Here is a 16,397-nt window from a genome sequence, read left to right as displayed (position 1 = left end):
TTTATTACTGCTTTTACAAAACCGGAACATTTTTATAAAGTCCAGACGATACCTACTCACTTTCACTGTAACAACCCAGAACAATAAGAAGAAACTTAGAATCCAGAAAAATGGCCTCAGAACCTGAATGGATTATCAGCTTTATTACATTTTCTTTCTTCTTCTGCTCTTTCATTTGGTTTGTTATTTAGTTTCCTTTCTAATTTATGAAAAGCATATTGAATTGCCCTGTTGCAGAAAATGTGCTATATGAATAAAATGTCATTACCTTACCTGTACCAACATGGTTTTGGGCGGTAACTAATGCTAAACACTAACACAGTACTTTACAGATGCTAATGCTAAACAGCTAACTTGAATTCAGATTGTCTGGCCTTCAGAGACAACACTTTAATTTTGACATGTTCTGTAAAGGCTCTAGATATTGTGTTTATGTTGATATCTTGTTCTCCTGTTTTATTTTGTTCCTGTGGAAAAAAGAGAGAGAACTTTAGGAGAGGAAATGGAACTAAACAGTCTTTGTGCACTTCAAAATAAGAGCATGAACGTAACCATCTAACGGCATGAACGTAACCATCTAACGGCTTGATGAATTCTGTCAGTGGGTAATTTAAACTTTAACACAGACGTGTGACTTTATTCAGCAGAAAGTTTGCAAATCATCGTATTGTCGTAGTTTTGGTTGATTGGAATCCGACGTCTTCAGGTTTCGGTGGAACGTTTTGTCCCAACAAAGCAAAAGTTTTTTCCTGCAAAGGGAAACAGGTTGCTTAGTGATCATTGGGTCTGTGATTATTTTGTGGGTTAGCAGCTGAAAGATGAGTAACTACTGGATTCATTGGAGTGTATTATTCAGTATCACCATTAATTTATGACTAATTTACCAACATATTTGTTTCTCTGCATAAGAAACAGTGATGGAGAAATGTGGGGAGGACAGAAGTAGAACACATGGACTCGAGGATTTCTCTACCAGGCAAGGAGGAGTCACATTACGGCGGTCCAAAATGCCTTGTTGTCTTCCTGCAGTCATTCTGCATGCAGGTATTGACATTAAATTCTTCCTTTTCAGAAGCCAAGACGATTTTGCAAGAGAATCTCCTCCCCAAGTTCTTCCACCGCCATCGCCAAGGCTGGTCAAGCGCGGCCCGCCGTCTCCGATGCCAAGCCGCTCTGGTTCAACCACTCCCGTCAGCTCGCGGAAGAAGATTGTTGTGCCAACTGAATACCAAGACACGGTTCCAGGAGAGTTTGAGGAAAAGACAAAGCAGCCAAAAGGTGTTTCTCAGGGAGGTGGCCAGGACTCCAGGCCACAGACCCCACTGAGCGAGTCTTCCCGAAAAGAGTTCAACCTCAGACCTTCTCCCAAGCTGACAAGGGCAAGCTCAAAAGTTTTCGAGAAGGTCCGTGGCTTAGAGGAGCGGCGGCGAAGCCTCGATATTCCAGAAGGTTCTGTCTCGGGAAGGTCCTGGGCGGGGTTCAACCGTGCTGGGTCGGTAGATTCAGACGACGGTGGAAGCCGGTTGGGCATCTCCAGGGAGAGTTCAAGAGAAGATCTTCGAGAAGCTTTGAAAGAGGATGCTGCTGAACGGAGATTCATGTTTAAGCAGAGAGCTGCTTCCCTGGAGGAGAAACCACGCTACTCTCAAAAGGTTCAGGACATTGAGAACAAGTTCACGGAAGAGCTCCAGCGCATCAAGAAACTGGTTGGGAAACCCCATCTAAAGAAATCCTTCTCCACCGAACAGCTCAGCCTGAAGGGGAGGCAGCGCCAGCCTTTCAGGAAAATCGAACCGATTCCTCCACAAGTTCTACAGAAGCTGCAAGAAAGAGAACGAGCTCAGTGGGAAAAGGAGCAAAGGGAGAAGGACCTGAGTCAGCAACCAATGCAGCAACAGCAGCAGGAACTGCATCAACCCCAGAAGACAACAGCAACTGGCCCAACAGCGGAGAGATTCAGAGACGCCCCAGGGCCGCCGGAGTCGGTGCAGTTATCAGAGCTGCCGGGTCAACGGTTCGTCCGGGAGTTACACAGAGTCAGTCCGGTAGTAGAAACGCTTCCCAGGTCGTCGTCACCAGCATTGCATCAACAGCAAAGGGCCGAGTCGCCCAGTGTCATAATGACACTGCGAAAGGTGGAGCGACGGCCCCCGAGTCCGCTTGTTCAAAGAGTTTCTCGAATGCAAGAATCGTCTCACAGTCAAGAGCCAGAGACAGGGAGGAAGACGCCCGTTGAGGTGGCAGTGAGAAAAATTGAAAACAGACCTGAAAGTCCTCTGGTGCAGAAAAGGGTTGTCATTATGCAAGATCTTCACCTTCAGCCTCGTCCAAAATCTCCACGGGTAACGTCCGTCACCCCAACAGAGGACGTGACGGAGGTGTCCAAACCGGTCCCGCAGCTAAAGGTCCCTACGATTATTGTTGAAGACGAGAAAATGGACGTGGACGTTCCTGCAAAGACAAAAGAGCCCAAGCAGACGGGTATAAGTGCCAAGGAGGGAAAACCTCCAAAGACGAAAGGGAAGAGCCGCCGTCCTCGTCCCCTGTCTCCAGAGTTAGGTTTGTGGTTTAACAGACATTCTTGCTCAGTATCACTGCCTGGGGATAACCACGGTTAAAAATGTGCAGATTCCTCAGACGATTCGTACGTCTCTGCTGGAGAAGACCCGATGGAGGCTCCCGTGTTTGAGTTTAGCCTCCAGGACACCGAAGCATCCGCTGGCGCAGACGTCCTACTGAAAACCATAATCGTAGGAACTCCATGTCCTGAAGGTAACATGTCTGCTTTTTAAGTTAAAATCCCTGAAAACGAGGAATTTAAACAGAACAAGTTGAGTTGTTTGCCTCACTGTCTCGTCTGCTCAAGTTACCTGGACAAAAGACAACATGGATGTCACAGCCATGCCGAGCTACCTGGTCAAAGTGGAAGGCGAACGACACAGTCTGCTCATAAGATCAGCTAAAACAGCTGACAGTGGGAAATACTGTGTGACTGCAGTGAATCAGATGGGAAGAGCCACCAGCAGCGCCACACTCACCGTCAAAGCAGGTGAGACTTCGCTGCTCCTGTTTCAGCTGCTTTAATTAACAGCATTACAGCCAGAAACCATGAGAATAAAATCACAATATGAAGTATTACCTGAAGACAGTCAAAAAATGACAAAAACGTCATTTTAATGAGAAAAATTCTTCAGTTGAGTTTTAAGATCTGACTTTAAGATCTTTTTCAACTTTTTGTGGCATTATTATGACTATGTTCTTGTGATATTACAATTTTATTCTTGTATGACAATTCTTTACTTTTGTTTAGTTTTGACTTTATTTTCTTACCACTGTGACTTTTCTCTTGTAATATTGTGATTTTATTCTCATATTATTAGGATGTTATTCTAGTACAACTCTATTTCTGTCATATGACTTTACTCTTTATTTTTTACACGTTGCACATACAGGATTCCTAAGTTTATGATTAATTATGTTCATAAGAATATGATTAATTGGGAAACTTAGAACTGCACAAACTTGATCCTAATATAGAGACACTATTCAGAATCGCAACTCATCAAAGTGACAGGACTTGATATTGTACAATATTCCCTTCGTTTATTTGCATTTAGACCAGAATACCACGTGTTTTGATCCCAATTTAAATTATTTACTTGAACCAGTCCAATATTTTTGGTTTAAACCTCATTTCCTTCCAGTCTGCTGTTCATTTTGCAGTTTTGCATTGAACATTATTGGTGCTAATCCACAGAATGATCTACTTAACCTCTTTAATTTGCAGCAGAGTACCTTGTAGAATATGCTTCATGTACGTAAAGTCGATAGATTTAGATCAGGCCAGTGTTTGTAACGTTTGTTCAGTTGGTGCTGCTGACTTTATAAAAATCCATTGTTCTATACTTTCTCTTCCCACGCTGCTTTCTCTGCTGCTCCCTCGCCGTTATCTCCCTAAACAGACTGAGTGTGCATGTCTGAGTCTGTGTGTGCGTCAAATACTGCAGCTCAACAGCCACACTTATAGTTTCCATAGAAACGACGAGGGGAAACTGAACCTGTAAATTTTCCAGTGGCTGTGAAAAAACGCCATTGTTTTGATGCAACACGGTTTCCCATTTCAGATGGTAATTATTAGGGGTCATTTGTAAACCTATTCAACGCCTGTGTTCTCGCTGAGCTGTGCAAAAAGCTAAATAATCAATGTTTGCATTTTCCTCATGTTTGAAGCAGAAATCCTAATATTTGAACACTAAAGTCAGTTTTGGATAGCTAAAAAAAACCAAGTCTGTTGGAAAACAACAGTGTTGGTTGTCCGCTAATAGTGGAGCTAACGTTTGGTTTAGCACTTTAGCTTTGAAAACATTTAGCACATTTAGCTCACTGACTGGATAAAAAGTAAAGCGTTAATTTACTGTTTTGTAAACTAATAAAGTTCAACATCTGTTTTGAAGTTTTGGTTATTAACTGTTGAGGATTTTCCATTTCAATATTCATGCTCTTATTTTGAAGCTTTTTACACAGCACTTCCTCCCCTAACATTCCTTAAAAAAACAACTTTATTGAGCAAGTGGCAAACATACAACAAATGTGTGGTGTGTCATTAACACATGGTGATGTCATGGTGGAAATTAGCGCTTCAGCATTAGCTTCTGCTCAATGTGGTGTAGGTATGATCCTTTAGCCTTAGCAGAGCTAATGTTTAAGATTAGCGCTTTTTAGTTAGCATTGTCCAAAACTGGAAAACAACTTTTGACTTTAAAATGCTGCATTTAGCTTATGACTGTTAATCTGGATTTGAATAATGTTTTCAACACAAATCATAGTTTTCACTGAGGAACTGCTTATTGAAGCTACATTTCTACTCTTTTGAGCAGGTTGGTTTTGTTTGCAGCCAATGAGTTGTAAAAAAGGCGGGAATCATCAAAGCAGCCGCTCATTTTACCCAGAATTAACTTGGCAGTGGTGCTGAGGGTGTTGATGGATGGAAATTTAACCCAACTTTGCTGATCTCAGACTCTGTGCAGGAGCTGAAAGGAGGTTTGGGTGTGCCGATGGAAATCAGCAGCCCGATAACTTCTGACGAAGAGTATTTAAGTCCTTTGGAGGAAGCCACGGACTTCGGAGCTCAAGAGCCGAGACGAACTATTGACACAAGATTCAGGGAACCTCCTGCTTTTCTGGTCCGACCATCGACAACAAACTGAAGCTAATTTACTTTGAATTTTAATGTGTTTTTTTTTAACCATTTTAGAGCACGAGAATGTGCATTAACATTGTATTTCATTCATTTTTTGTTACATTTTCAACAGGCAACAATGGCCGACCAGTCCGTCACTGAAGGACAGGAAGTCAGCATGTCTGTTCGGATCGCAGGACAGCCGAAGCCGCTGCTCTACTGGTACGTTCCTCCAGGACGCCGCGTCACGTTTCATCAAGCTGCAGCAGATTTCCAGTTCCAATGAGGTTCAGGAGGTTTTCTGGGTGTAGCAACTCCTTCACTGCATCATTATCACTGATTTGATCCCACAACCGCAATAACTTGGAATAAAAATGTAAAAAGTTAAATGAAAAGTCAAATCTTAAGTTTCAAAACAATTTTTCAGTAACATTTTTTAACAGTTTTTTCCAGTTCAAATATATTTTTACAGTTTCAAACTATTTTCCATTTTTTCTCTATTGCGAAATTGAAAATTGTTTTGTGGCCCCAGTTTATCTTCATAGACAAAGAGACGCGTTGTTCTGTGTCTTCTTTTTTTTTTTCAGCCTTATGTAACGTTTAGCGCTGCATTATTTTTAACTCATCACATCAGCTCCGTCCTGTAAATAATCAGAAAGGCTGAATCATTCATGTGGGCCGCAGAGTTCATCATGATTTTAAACAACAGCAGAAAATAAAGAGCGATGAAGGAACGCCGCCCACCACAAGTCTGTCAAAGCAAAACAGAGGAAAATGTAACAATCTCACATCTCAGGGTTTGACATTTTGCTTCAGGCTGAGGGACAGAGTGACGGTGAAGTCGGACGCCCGTCACGTCGTTCGGGAGGCAGCGGACGGCGCCTTCGAGATGACCATCAGGTCTGCGGCCAAATCCGACTCTGGAGTTTATACGTGTCGCATCATCAACGAGTACGGCACCAAGCAGTGCGAAGCCAGGCTGGAGGTCAAAGGTCAGCTGCATGGATGCCTCCTTGCTTCCTTTGTCCTTCCTATTTCACTCTCATTTTTGTTTCCATGTCTCTCTCTCTCTCAGCTCCTCCGGTCGAGCCGGGTCTGTCCGTTGTTCGCCCGGTGAGGGACATCACGGCGAAGGCGGGAGAGACGGTTCTGTTCGAGTGTCACGCCGTTGGGCCGAAGGACACCGACGTGGACTGGCTGGCGGACGGGAAGCTGATCCAACCCGCCCTGCTGAACTGCAAGATGCACTTCGACGGCAGGAAGTGCCGCCTGCTGCTCAACTCCGTCCACGAGGACGACAGCGGGACTTACACCTGCAAGCTCAGCACCGCCAAAGGTTCGGACCTGGAGAACGTGAGGCGCAAGATGGCCGACGCTGATGTCACCTGATTGCTGTTATTGGGTTTCAGAGGAAGTGACGTCCAGCGGGAAACTCAAGGTGATTCCGTCACTGGAGCCTCTGTTCACTCGGAAGTTGGACGTTCTGGAAGTGATTGAGGGTCGAAACGCTCGGTTCGACTGCAAAGTGAGCGGGACGCCGCCGCCGAAGGTCCTCTGGAGCCACTTTGGTACAAACACACTGCAAATACACACATTTTATAACCTGGGTGCAGGTGGCCACACCTTCAAATTTAACTAAACGTGCTTCAAACGTTTGTGCAGCAAAAATTTCCATTTGTGCCGCAATCGTTTTAAAGGATATTAATATGTATTTTCTTGGTCATCATCAATATCTTCAAAGCTAAAGCAGAACAAACAACATTGAGTTGATTGACACTAAATTTGATTTTGTAAATGTCATTTTTTTAATTAATATCTTTAAAATAATAGCAGCACAAAGGAAAGTTTTACAAGAAAATCCTGAAGGGAAACTACGTAACTTGGGTTATGCATGTAAAATATGGAAGTTTCGGTGTGACCTAGTCAAAGTTCCACTTAAATTTGATTGGGGAAACCCAGGTTTTCTGTGTCTGATAAATAGTTTTTTTGATCTGCAACTTTTAAGTTTGACAAAAGAAGCAGAAACAGATTCTGTGATCTTTCTCTTCAGACCAGCCGCTCATTGAAAGCGAAGACGTCCGGATGGTCCAGGAGGGCGGCCGCCATTCTCTCATCATTTCTCACGTGACGAGTGATGATGAAGGTTTTTACACCATCAGAGCCCGAAACGCTCACGGAGAAGCCGAGAACTCTGCTGAACTCTACATCCAAGAGCCGCGGCCGGCCATCTCCTCTCAGATGTAGGGAGATGTGATTCACCTGGAACTCATGAATCTGCGAAATATTCCTCCCTGAGCCGCATCTCTCTTCCTCTCAGGGCCAAACTGGAGAAGATGCCCTCCATCCCAGAGGAGCCCGAGGTCCCGGAGAACGAGGTGGAGCGCTTCACCATGCCCGACTTCATCAAGCCTCTCTACGACCTGGATGTGGTCGAGGGGAAGGAGGCGGTGCTGAAGTGCAAAGTGGCCGGCCTGCCGTACCCGACCATCACCTGGTTCCAAAACGGCCGGAGGATAGAGAGCACCGAGGACAGGAAGATGACGCAGTGTAGGCGGAGCTACGCCAACACTGTGCTGCTTTAGCTAAACCTGCACTCACATCTACACTCTGAATTTTATTATTTGCAAAATAACTCCAGTGAGATTGGATGAAGTATCTCAGTTGAGACTTTGACTAGGCCATTTTAACACATGAACATTCATTTCTCTAAACTGTTGGATTTTTACTGCTGGAAGTTGAAGTGCCGTCTCAAATCTTCTGCAGTCAGCAGTGGTGGACTCCGCTAGCTAAAGGTTACCTAACATAAAAATTGTAAACATTCATTCTGCTAACGCTAAACCAATATACCTAAATGGTATTTAGCAGACGCTAATGCTAATGCGCTAATTTCAAACACATTGATGCACATGATCTGTTGTCACAAACAGCCTAGTAAATTTATACGTAAAACTTCATTTTAGGGAAGCTAAGTGCGCTAAACATTTTAAAAGTTAGCAAAAGCTCCAAAGCGCTAAGCGACAGCTATTAGCACATTAGCAGATTAGCAGAATTGTGCAACTACTGGCAGTCAGTAACAGGTTTCCCATCAGGAATGTCGTGTTTTTAGCTCCATTCAACTCCAACCAGCTTCACTGTCCATTTAAAGTAACGTCTCCCCTCAGCATGACACTGACATCACTATGTTTTCTGTGATGATGGTTTTTCAGGGTGATTTGCAGTGATATGTAGCATCTGTCGATGACACAACATTTTACATGAACAGAAAAGATTTATTCAGAGGAAGCTAAACATTTTCAAAGTTAGCAAAAGTGATTCGTTCTGCTATTAGCACATTAGTGGATTAGCGGTGCCCACCACTGCTGCCTACAGTTCCAGGACTCGTCCATAGGGATGATCGTATATTTTGTTCAAGAATCCTTCCAACAAAAACTCAACCAACTTCTAAGACCTGCTTGTTCTCCTCTCTGCAGTCCGTGACGTTCACAGCCTGGTCATCCGCTCTGTGTGTCATGCTCATGGTGGCGTTTATAAGAGCGTGATCGCCAACAAGGTGGGAAAGGCCACCTGCTATGCACATCTCTATGTTACAGGTAATTTTATCTTTGTTTTCAGCTTACATTTCTACAAGTACTCCACATAGTCTTCATCTATAGCACCCCGGTTTTATGAAAGCCAGTCCAGGCTTGGTACCTCAGCAGAGTACCAACAAACCAAACTGGACCTTCAGAACCCCCTGAGAACAACTGATCAAGGCCACATCAGACGCTATAGATCCATGCTAGTTTCCTTTATAGTCACAAGAATTTAAAGTATAGTCACTTAAATATTTATCGAATTTGGAGAATACATTTCTCCATCCAAGCCTTCCTCTTTCTGACAGGAAAGGTTGGACACGGTGGAAATGTTTGAATTCATTGGAAACATTTGCATGTATTTATTAATTTTGCATTGGTGGTGGGAAAGTCTGGAGTTTTGACATGAGTAATGCATGGGAACTCTTCATGCTTCCTCCAACACATTGTCATTCACAGATATTCTTCCTGATCCTCCTGATGGTACTCCAGTGATTGAGTCCATCACTGGAAAAACCATCACTTTGAGCTGGAAGAAACCCAGAAGGTTGGACCCTTCCATTGGTACGTAGGACCATTAAGGACATGACATCAGACCAGTGGACACAGATTCAACCCCTTGTCTTATGGTGTTGAATCTGGAGAAAATAGAGTTTCATCTTGATCTCTTCCAGATCCCAACTCCCTAATGTATGCCATCCAGCAGCAAGCACTTGGCTCCATCCAGTGGATCATAATCGCCTCTGGTCTGAAGGAAACCACTTACATCATCAGTACTCTCTCCAAAGGCGTCCGCTACGCATTCAGGGTCCTGACCATCACCTCCAAAGCCTTCAGCAAACCCTCCCCAGCCACCGATCCAGTCCAGCTCCTGGACAGAGGTAAAGTCCGGTCTGGTAATCCGTCAATAGACGATAGTGAGTTATTAAATGCTCTGTGTGGTTTTGTTTAAGGTCCGTACCTTCAGGAGGCTCCAGTGATCATTGATAAACCAGACATTGTGTATGTGATTGAAAACCAGTCAGTCACAATCTCCATCACTCTGAATCATGTCAACACTGCAGTCACCTGGAAGAGGTACCGACTTGATTCATCTACACTTTTTATGTTTAGATGAAAGGTCAGTCATTTATTCTTCCTGCATCCCAAAAATGCATGATTGCATTTTTGATAGATTGGAGAAAATTATTTGATACACCACAGATTTCTCAAGATTCTCCACTTCCAAACAATGGTATGTAATTTTCTTTAAAGGAACACCTCAACTGTGAGAGACAGAATTTAACAGAAGAATATCGTACGGCACTTTTTGTCACAACTCCACTAATGAACTGTTCTTTAGGAAAGCTTGTCTGCAAAGGTGGCAAGAAGATGCCCTTCATTGAGGAGAGGAAGGACAGGAAGTACAGGAAGGATAGGGCGATAACACCTATCCGCAACAACCACCTTCCTTCAATAAAGAATCTTCTCCATGGGCTTTGCTTTTATTCGTTCCACCTTTACGTGACTTGTCTCTATTGTCAGATCTTGTGTGATTCCTCCCCATTTGGAACCGCCTCAGTAGTGATACAAGCTATCACTAGCTGAATATTGCGCACAAGGAATTGGATTGGTAGCCGGCTGTATTCGTTGATTGGCCCAAATGAACGGACCAATGGTTAAGATACTCAAATAACATCTCAACCAATCCGCGACCAGACCTTTGGTGAAAAGGTTTAACTGAAAATCGATTATTCCATGGTCAGACCTTGAGGTCCAAACCTTTTTATCAACTATGGTAGACAAATGCCACAATTTGAGCTGGCTTTCCTCATCAACTGGACTGCCAATGGAGACACACCCAACCTGATTATAACCAAACCAACATTATCTGGCTACAGTGAGACTTGACAATGGAGAAAGGGCTTAAGAGCATTGAAGATGGGTCGCGGCTGGGTCTTCCAGCACGACAGTGACCTGAAACCAACAGCCAGGGCAACTATGGAGAAAGTATTTCATGCTCTAAAGTGGCCTAGCCAGCCTGGAGGCAATAGAAAGTTGCCCAGTGAAAACCCCAAACCCTGAAAGATGTTTGGAAACCTGGTCAAGAATTAGAGAACGCCTGACCTTTGTAATTATGAACAAAGGTTTCTGGATCAAATTTTTCTGTTTTCATTGTGTGAAATACCAAATTCATGCAATTAATTATTTCAGAAAAATCATGGAACAAAAGTTTCTATATTTCTGTCTCTCACAGTTGAGTTGTCATGAAAATGACAAACCTCTCCAGTCTTTGTAAGTGGGGAAGCTTATTTTGAGGTTCGAGTCTCTCAAACTGATGTAAAACCAACTTGTCTCCAGGAAAGGAGTGACTCTGACCAACAAGCCCGGCCTGTATGAGATGGCGATGCCAGACGACGACCAGCACACGCTGAAGCTGCTGAAGGTGAAGAGTTCGGACTTCGGTGAGATGACCTTTGTGGCCACCAATGAGTTTGGAAGCGACAGCTGCAGCTTCAGCGTGGAGACGGCCGGTAGGGAAGACGCTCCTCTGTCCGTCCATCCATCTGCAGGTTTTGTAACTGAAACTCTGTCCACAGCTCCGCCGACATTTGAGACGATCATGGAAGACCTGGACGTCTGTTCTGGGGAGACGCCTCGCTTTGCAGTGGTGGTGGAGGGCAAACCTGTCCCCGACATCCTCTGGTTCAAGGTGCTAATGCCAAGTTATCCATGGAAACTTTCCCTTTAGGGGATTTCTCGGAGTGTAAGGCAGGAAAGCTAAAATATGTAGCCACGGTGCTGCTTGATGTGCTATTGGTTGGTGTTTGATAGCAGCCAATTCAGAAGCACCGTTTGTTCTCCTTGGTGCTGATTGGCTGAGCACCAAAGAGCAAAAATAAGGAAAAGTGTAGACGTTAGCTTCTGCTGTAGCGCTAAGACGGTTTCCATATTAATGTGGATTAGGATATATTTGTTAAAATTAGCAATATTTAAGTCTCAAATATTTGCGTATTTCAGCTATTCATGAGCATTTCTGTTCCACTTTATAATGTAATTATTTATTTATTTGGAAAACAGAAACCTTGGTAGAGTGGTGGTAGCATCATGATGTTTAGTGATTTCTACACTGATTTATAACCATTTATGGATCTAAACTTTCAAAATGACACCAGAGAATCATAAACGAGCGACTGAAGATAAAGATTCACAAATCTTTGTCACTCTCAGCATCCTCCACAGTCATCGCCTCTCCCGGTAAAGATGTGCACAAAAGCCTTTAAATAAATGGTTGTTATGGAGACTTTGCTGCAGTTCTCCAACCGTCAGATGTTTTCGCCTCCGTTCCCGTCCTCCTCACTGTGCGTGGTGGAAGATAAACTTTGGTCCTCATCCAGCTTGGATTGTCTCACTTCCAGCTGGTTTCAACTTTTCGGTTATTCTTCTGACTGCAGACGTCGACAGATTTTGCAAAGCAACATTTTGAATTGAATATTTTGGATATGAGCCACAAAAACATCTATGACTGGAAGGCAGAGTCCGCTCGTCGCTCCAGGTCGGGATTTAAACCCAAGACCTTTATTTTTTTCTCGTTTTAATGAGTTTGCATATTTAAATGGGAACCTTTCCTCATTATAACGAGATACAAAACTAAATAATAAGTGATATGAAACTCTTCTAAATCAACACAAGATTTGTATCTGGTTAAAATGAGGAAACTTTCTCATTATAACGAGATGCAAAGCACATTAAAAGTAGAAAGTTTTGTGTTTTAATGAAATGAACAACATGTTGAAATGAGAAAGTTTTATATCTTGTTACTACAAGAAAGTTTCTTGTTTATCAAATGTAAAATACAGTCTGACAAATTACGACTTGTTAAAAATCCTAAGACGTGTTTCTGTTTTACTGTTGCAACCTTTCTTATTTAAGAGATAAAATGTTTTGTTTTTAATGTGATAGAAACTTGTTACAAGAAAATTTTTCAAATCTTGCTAAAACAACAAAGTTTTCTCATTTGATGAGCTCCTGCTGGACCACACTTTGGACATCCTTATTATTAATGTTTTAGCGAAAGATTATCCTGCAACAAAACAATGAGCAAAATGCCAGAAACCATCCAGAGATCAGAAACGACACTTTCCTCAGTAACAGTTCCAGCTTTTCTTTGGGATTCTGATCAAACGAGAGCTTTGACCTGCAGGGGGACGTCCTGCTGTCAGAGAGCAGTCACTACACCTTCGTCTATGATGACAACGAATGCTCCCTGGTGGTGCTGAACGCGCACCCTGAGGACTCCGGCGTGTACACCTGTACGGCCCGAAACCTGGCCGGATCCGTGTCCTGCAAAGCCGAACTCACCGTTCATCAGGGTAACGGCTCACACATGCAGCCATTAAATTAAATGAAGTTACTGTGTGCAGTGTTTCAGCCGTCGGTCTGTTCCTGCAGCTAAGAGGAAGGAGGAACCCATTGATGATGAGGAGAGTATCCTGAGGAAGATGCGCAGACTGACCGATTACTACGACGTCCTCAAGGAAATTGGAAGGTGAAGCGAGATTTTTTTAGAAATACTTCTGGATTTGTGAGAAGTTTTCGAGCTCTTGCTTTCTTTCACTACAGGGGAACGTTTTCCTACGTGAAGCGGGTGAAGCAGAAAGCCACCAAAACGGAGTACGCCGCAAAATTCATCTCGGCTCGAGCGAAAAGGAAGGCGTCGGCTCTGAGAGAGATGAGACTGCTGTCCAAGCTGGACCACGAGAGAGTCCTCTACTTCCATGACGCCTTTGAGAAGAAGAACGCAGTCGTCATCATCACAGAGATGTATCCTAAAAAACAGGAAAAGGTTTTCACAGATTATGCAACATGAGTCAGGTCTGCTGTGTGAAAACGCCTTAATTCATGTCTAAAGCTGCCATGAGGAGCTGCTGGACAGACTTAACAGGAAATCCACCATCCTGGAGTCTGATGTAAGGCCTGTGTTTCAGTAACAGATTCTAATTTTTGCTGAGAATCAGAACAGGATTGTTTTGCCCTTTAAAAACAAGAAGCCCTGCTGGTCGCATTGCAACATGAGCTAAAAACTCTCCTGATGCGACTCTTCAGCATTTATACGAGATGTCACGAAGCAAATTCCACCTATTTCTATGTAAATTACAAACATGATGACGGTGTGTGATTCTCAAAGGCCAGCGCTGTTTGTAAGACAAACAAAGTTCTTTTAGCATCTGGTAACTTCAACTTGGAAGAAGAAAAAGACAAAAATGTGACTTTAAGAGAGAAAAAATTTAATATGGTTAAACTTATTTTCAGCTAACATTGGAATTTCTCTTATCGACACATAAATAATCAAAACTGAGAATAAAATCCTTTTTTTTTGTTCAAAATGTAAAACTTACAGTTACAGTCAAATCCAGTAGATAGGACTCTATTTTCAGACATTATTAAACACGACTAATAAATTAGACTTTGGTAAGAAGCTATGACAGCTAGCCGCTACATGTTTAGCATTGAGATGCTATTTTAGGCTTGAAAGGCTTTGCTGATATTCTAACTTTTCTGCAGATTTTTTCAGCGTTCAGTCAGATCGGTCTTTGAAGCAGCTTTGTCGTCCGTCGTTGGACGGATGTCGCTTGTGCGTCAGGTTTATGGGTGTACCAGAAACGCACAAATACAAAGCTTTCAGCCAGAACTTTTGTATGTAATAAAAAATGTAATTAGTTGTACTAAAAATGTTCAAAACTAAGTAATTAATTAATCAAAGTTAGCATATTATGTAGAAATATTTCCTATTTAATCTGGACTCGATGCACCGACACGTCAATGCAGCTACTTGCTTTGTGAATCTGATGCACAGATGGATCACAATGGGAAGAAAATTCAGCGATCCTGTATTTTTCCCACTCAGTTTGTTTTGGTGCTTCTTTTGTGATCATTTTTATTCAGCTCATTAATCATGGAGCAGCTTTCTTTACAGTTTTAAGAAGAAAGTCAGAAGTGAATGAGCACAGAAAAAGAAAGAACCGGTTCTGCCCACTAAGCTGACATATAAAGTATAATTATGTGACAAATAGCAGCTGTTGTTGTTCAACAGGTGCGTTCATGTGTGCGACAACTGCTGGAGGGACTGGACTACCTTCACCATCTGAACATCATCCACCTGGACATAAAGGTAGAACCAGACAGCGTCGCCCTTCCCATTGCTATTTGGCATCATTTTACAGATGTGTTTCTTCCTGCAGACGATCATTTTGTGTGTGTGTTTTATTTCCAGCCCGATAACATCCTCATGGTGGATCACCAAAGCGATCAGATCCGTTTATGTGATTTCGGAAACGCCGTTGAGTTCACGCCTGATGAGGCTCAGTACTGCAAATACGGCACACCCGAATTTGTTGCACCAGAAATCGTCAACCAGACGCCTGTTTCAAAAGCCACCGATATATGGTAGACGTCCTGTAATGTAGAGCATTTTTAATGATCGTTGGACGGTTTTAAAGAAGCCTTTGCTTTATGTTCACAGGCCTGTCGGGGTTATATCATACCTGTGGTGAGTAAAACCTAAATTAGGTTTTAATTTCTGCCTTTCTCCTCCTGAGTTTCTGTATTTATTGAATTTTCCTCTGTTGGCAGCCTGACTGGAATCTCCCCGTTTGCCGGGGAAAGCGACCGGAGCTCCGTCCTGAACATCAGGAACTACAACGTGGCTTTTGAAGAGAACATGTTTGCTGATCTTTGCCGAGAGGCTAAAGGGTTTATCATCAAGCTGCTGGTAGCGGACAGGCTGTGAGTAACTAGTATAAGAAATATTTGTCTCATTAGCATATGTCTGTGCTTAACGCGTCAGCAGATTAGTGGAAGTGCGCCTATCACTCCATGTATGTTTGCTATTTTCAAGAAATAGACAAGATATTTTCAGCAAACTTACTGATTCATTAAAAAAATATTGTGAAAATAAATGCAATTCCCCTGTAGAAACTGTAAAAGCGTCTATCAACAATAGAGCCAAAGTGTTTTAGGATCTCAAACTAATAGTGGGTCCAAACAAAAGCTGTTCAAGATCAAATCCCCCAAAAAAACTGTCAAGTGCAAATTTAGTTACTAATTTGCCCACCACTGATTATCACAACTTGGATTAATAATGTTAATTCCTCCATTTAGCACCAAACTGATCTGAGTCATGCTGAACAAAGTTCTTTTGTTTTTCATTCTGTACATTTTTATACATAATCTAACTGATTTACTTTGAAATCTTTGTTGTTGTTGTTTTTTTGTAAATAGTGGTTTACATAGATAAATTCTGAACTGTCCTGCTAGTTTCCCAAATGCCACTAAACCAAAATATAATGTCAGGCAAAGAAAACAGATTTGAAACTGTGAATCATTGCATTTGCCATAACTTTGTGTAATTTGTTTCTAGGAGACCCGATACCCAGGAGTGTCTTCGACATCCGTGGTTCAAGGTGAGAAAAGTCAATGATCCATCCTTTGAGTTCCACGTGACATTATAAAGATGGCCTTCTTAAATAATTACTTTCGAATACTGTCAATGCCATATGCAGATACTAAGCAAGGGGAAGGCCATCAGTACAGAAGGTCTGAAGAAGTTTGCTGCTCGCAGAAAATGGCAGGTAAAGAAGGTTATTTTCAATTCTTATGATGAATTT

General features: G+C 42.6%; 1 protein-coding gene across 3 annotated transcripts in view; it reads left to right on the top strand.

The window, feature by feature from the left end:
- spegb (striated muscle enriched protein kinase b) overlaps positions 1 to 16,397 on the top strand; it is a 37,209-nt gene that overhangs the window by 7,390 nt on the left and 13,422 nt on the right. For 2 of the 3 annotated variants that reach the window (XM_055052776.1, XM_055052774.1), the window contains exons 3-29: positions 910 to 976; positions 1,073 to 2,559; positions 2,629 to 2,772; positions 2,867 to 3,049; positions 5,017 to 5,183; positions 5,313 to 5,401; positions 5,996 to 6,171; positions 6,255 to 6,515; positions 6,589 to 6,747; positions 7,230 to 7,419; positions 7,497 to 7,726; positions 8,650 to 8,769; positions 9,211 to 9,315; positions 9,426 to 9,632; positions 9,705 to 9,828; positions 11,092 to 11,264; positions 11,331 to 11,443; positions 12,935 to 13,103; positions 13,183 to 13,279; positions 13,354 to 13,554; positions 13,643 to 13,700; positions 14,825 to 14,902; positions 15,005 to 15,177; positions 15,254 to 15,280; positions 15,364 to 15,516; positions 16,151 to 16,193; positions 16,293 to 16,361. In XM_055052776.1, the coding sequence (XP_054908751.1) occupies positions 910 to 976; positions 1,073 to 2,559; positions 2,629 to 2,772; positions 2,867 to 3,049; positions 5,017 to 5,183; positions 5,313 to 5,401; positions 5,996 to 6,171; positions 6,255 to 6,515; positions 6,589 to 6,747; positions 7,230 to 7,419; positions 7,497 to 7,726; positions 8,650 to 8,769; positions 9,211 to 9,315; positions 9,426 to 9,632; positions 9,705 to 9,828; positions 11,092 to 11,264; positions 11,331 to 11,443; positions 12,935 to 13,103; positions 13,183 to 13,279; positions 13,354 to 13,554; positions 13,643 to 13,700; positions 14,825 to 14,902; positions 15,005 to 15,177; positions 15,254 to 15,280; positions 15,364 to 15,516; positions 16,151 to 16,193; positions 16,293 to 16,361 (5,063 nt within the window). The remainder of the gene's footprint in view (positions 1 to 909; positions 977 to 1,072; positions 2,560 to 2,628; positions 2,773 to 2,866; positions 3,050 to 5,016; positions 5,184 to 5,312; positions 5,402 to 5,995; positions 6,172 to 6,254; positions 6,516 to 6,588; positions 6,748 to 7,229; positions 7,420 to 7,496; positions 7,727 to 8,649; positions 8,770 to 9,210; positions 9,316 to 9,425; positions 9,633 to 9,704; positions 9,829 to 11,091; positions 11,265 to 11,330; positions 11,444 to 12,934; positions 13,104 to 13,182; positions 13,280 to 13,353; positions 13,555 to 13,642; positions 13,701 to 14,824; positions 14,903 to 15,004; positions 15,178 to 15,253; positions 15,281 to 15,363; positions 15,517 to 16,150; positions 16,194 to 16,292; positions 16,362 to 16,397) is intronic. The other variant, XM_055052775.1, reaches the window with a different exon arrangement.

Source organism: Poeciliopsis prolifica, unplaced genomic scaffold (assembly GCF_027474105.1).
Source record: "Poeciliopsis prolifica strain line A6 unplaced genomic scaffold, Auburn_PproV2 SCAFFOLD036, whole genome shotgun sequence".
Lineage (NCBI taxonomy): Eukaryota > Metazoa > Chordata > Actinopteri > Cyprinodontiformes > Poeciliidae > Poeciliopsis > Poeciliopsis prolifica.
This window is presented reverse-complemented; position numbering and strand designations above follow the sequence as displayed.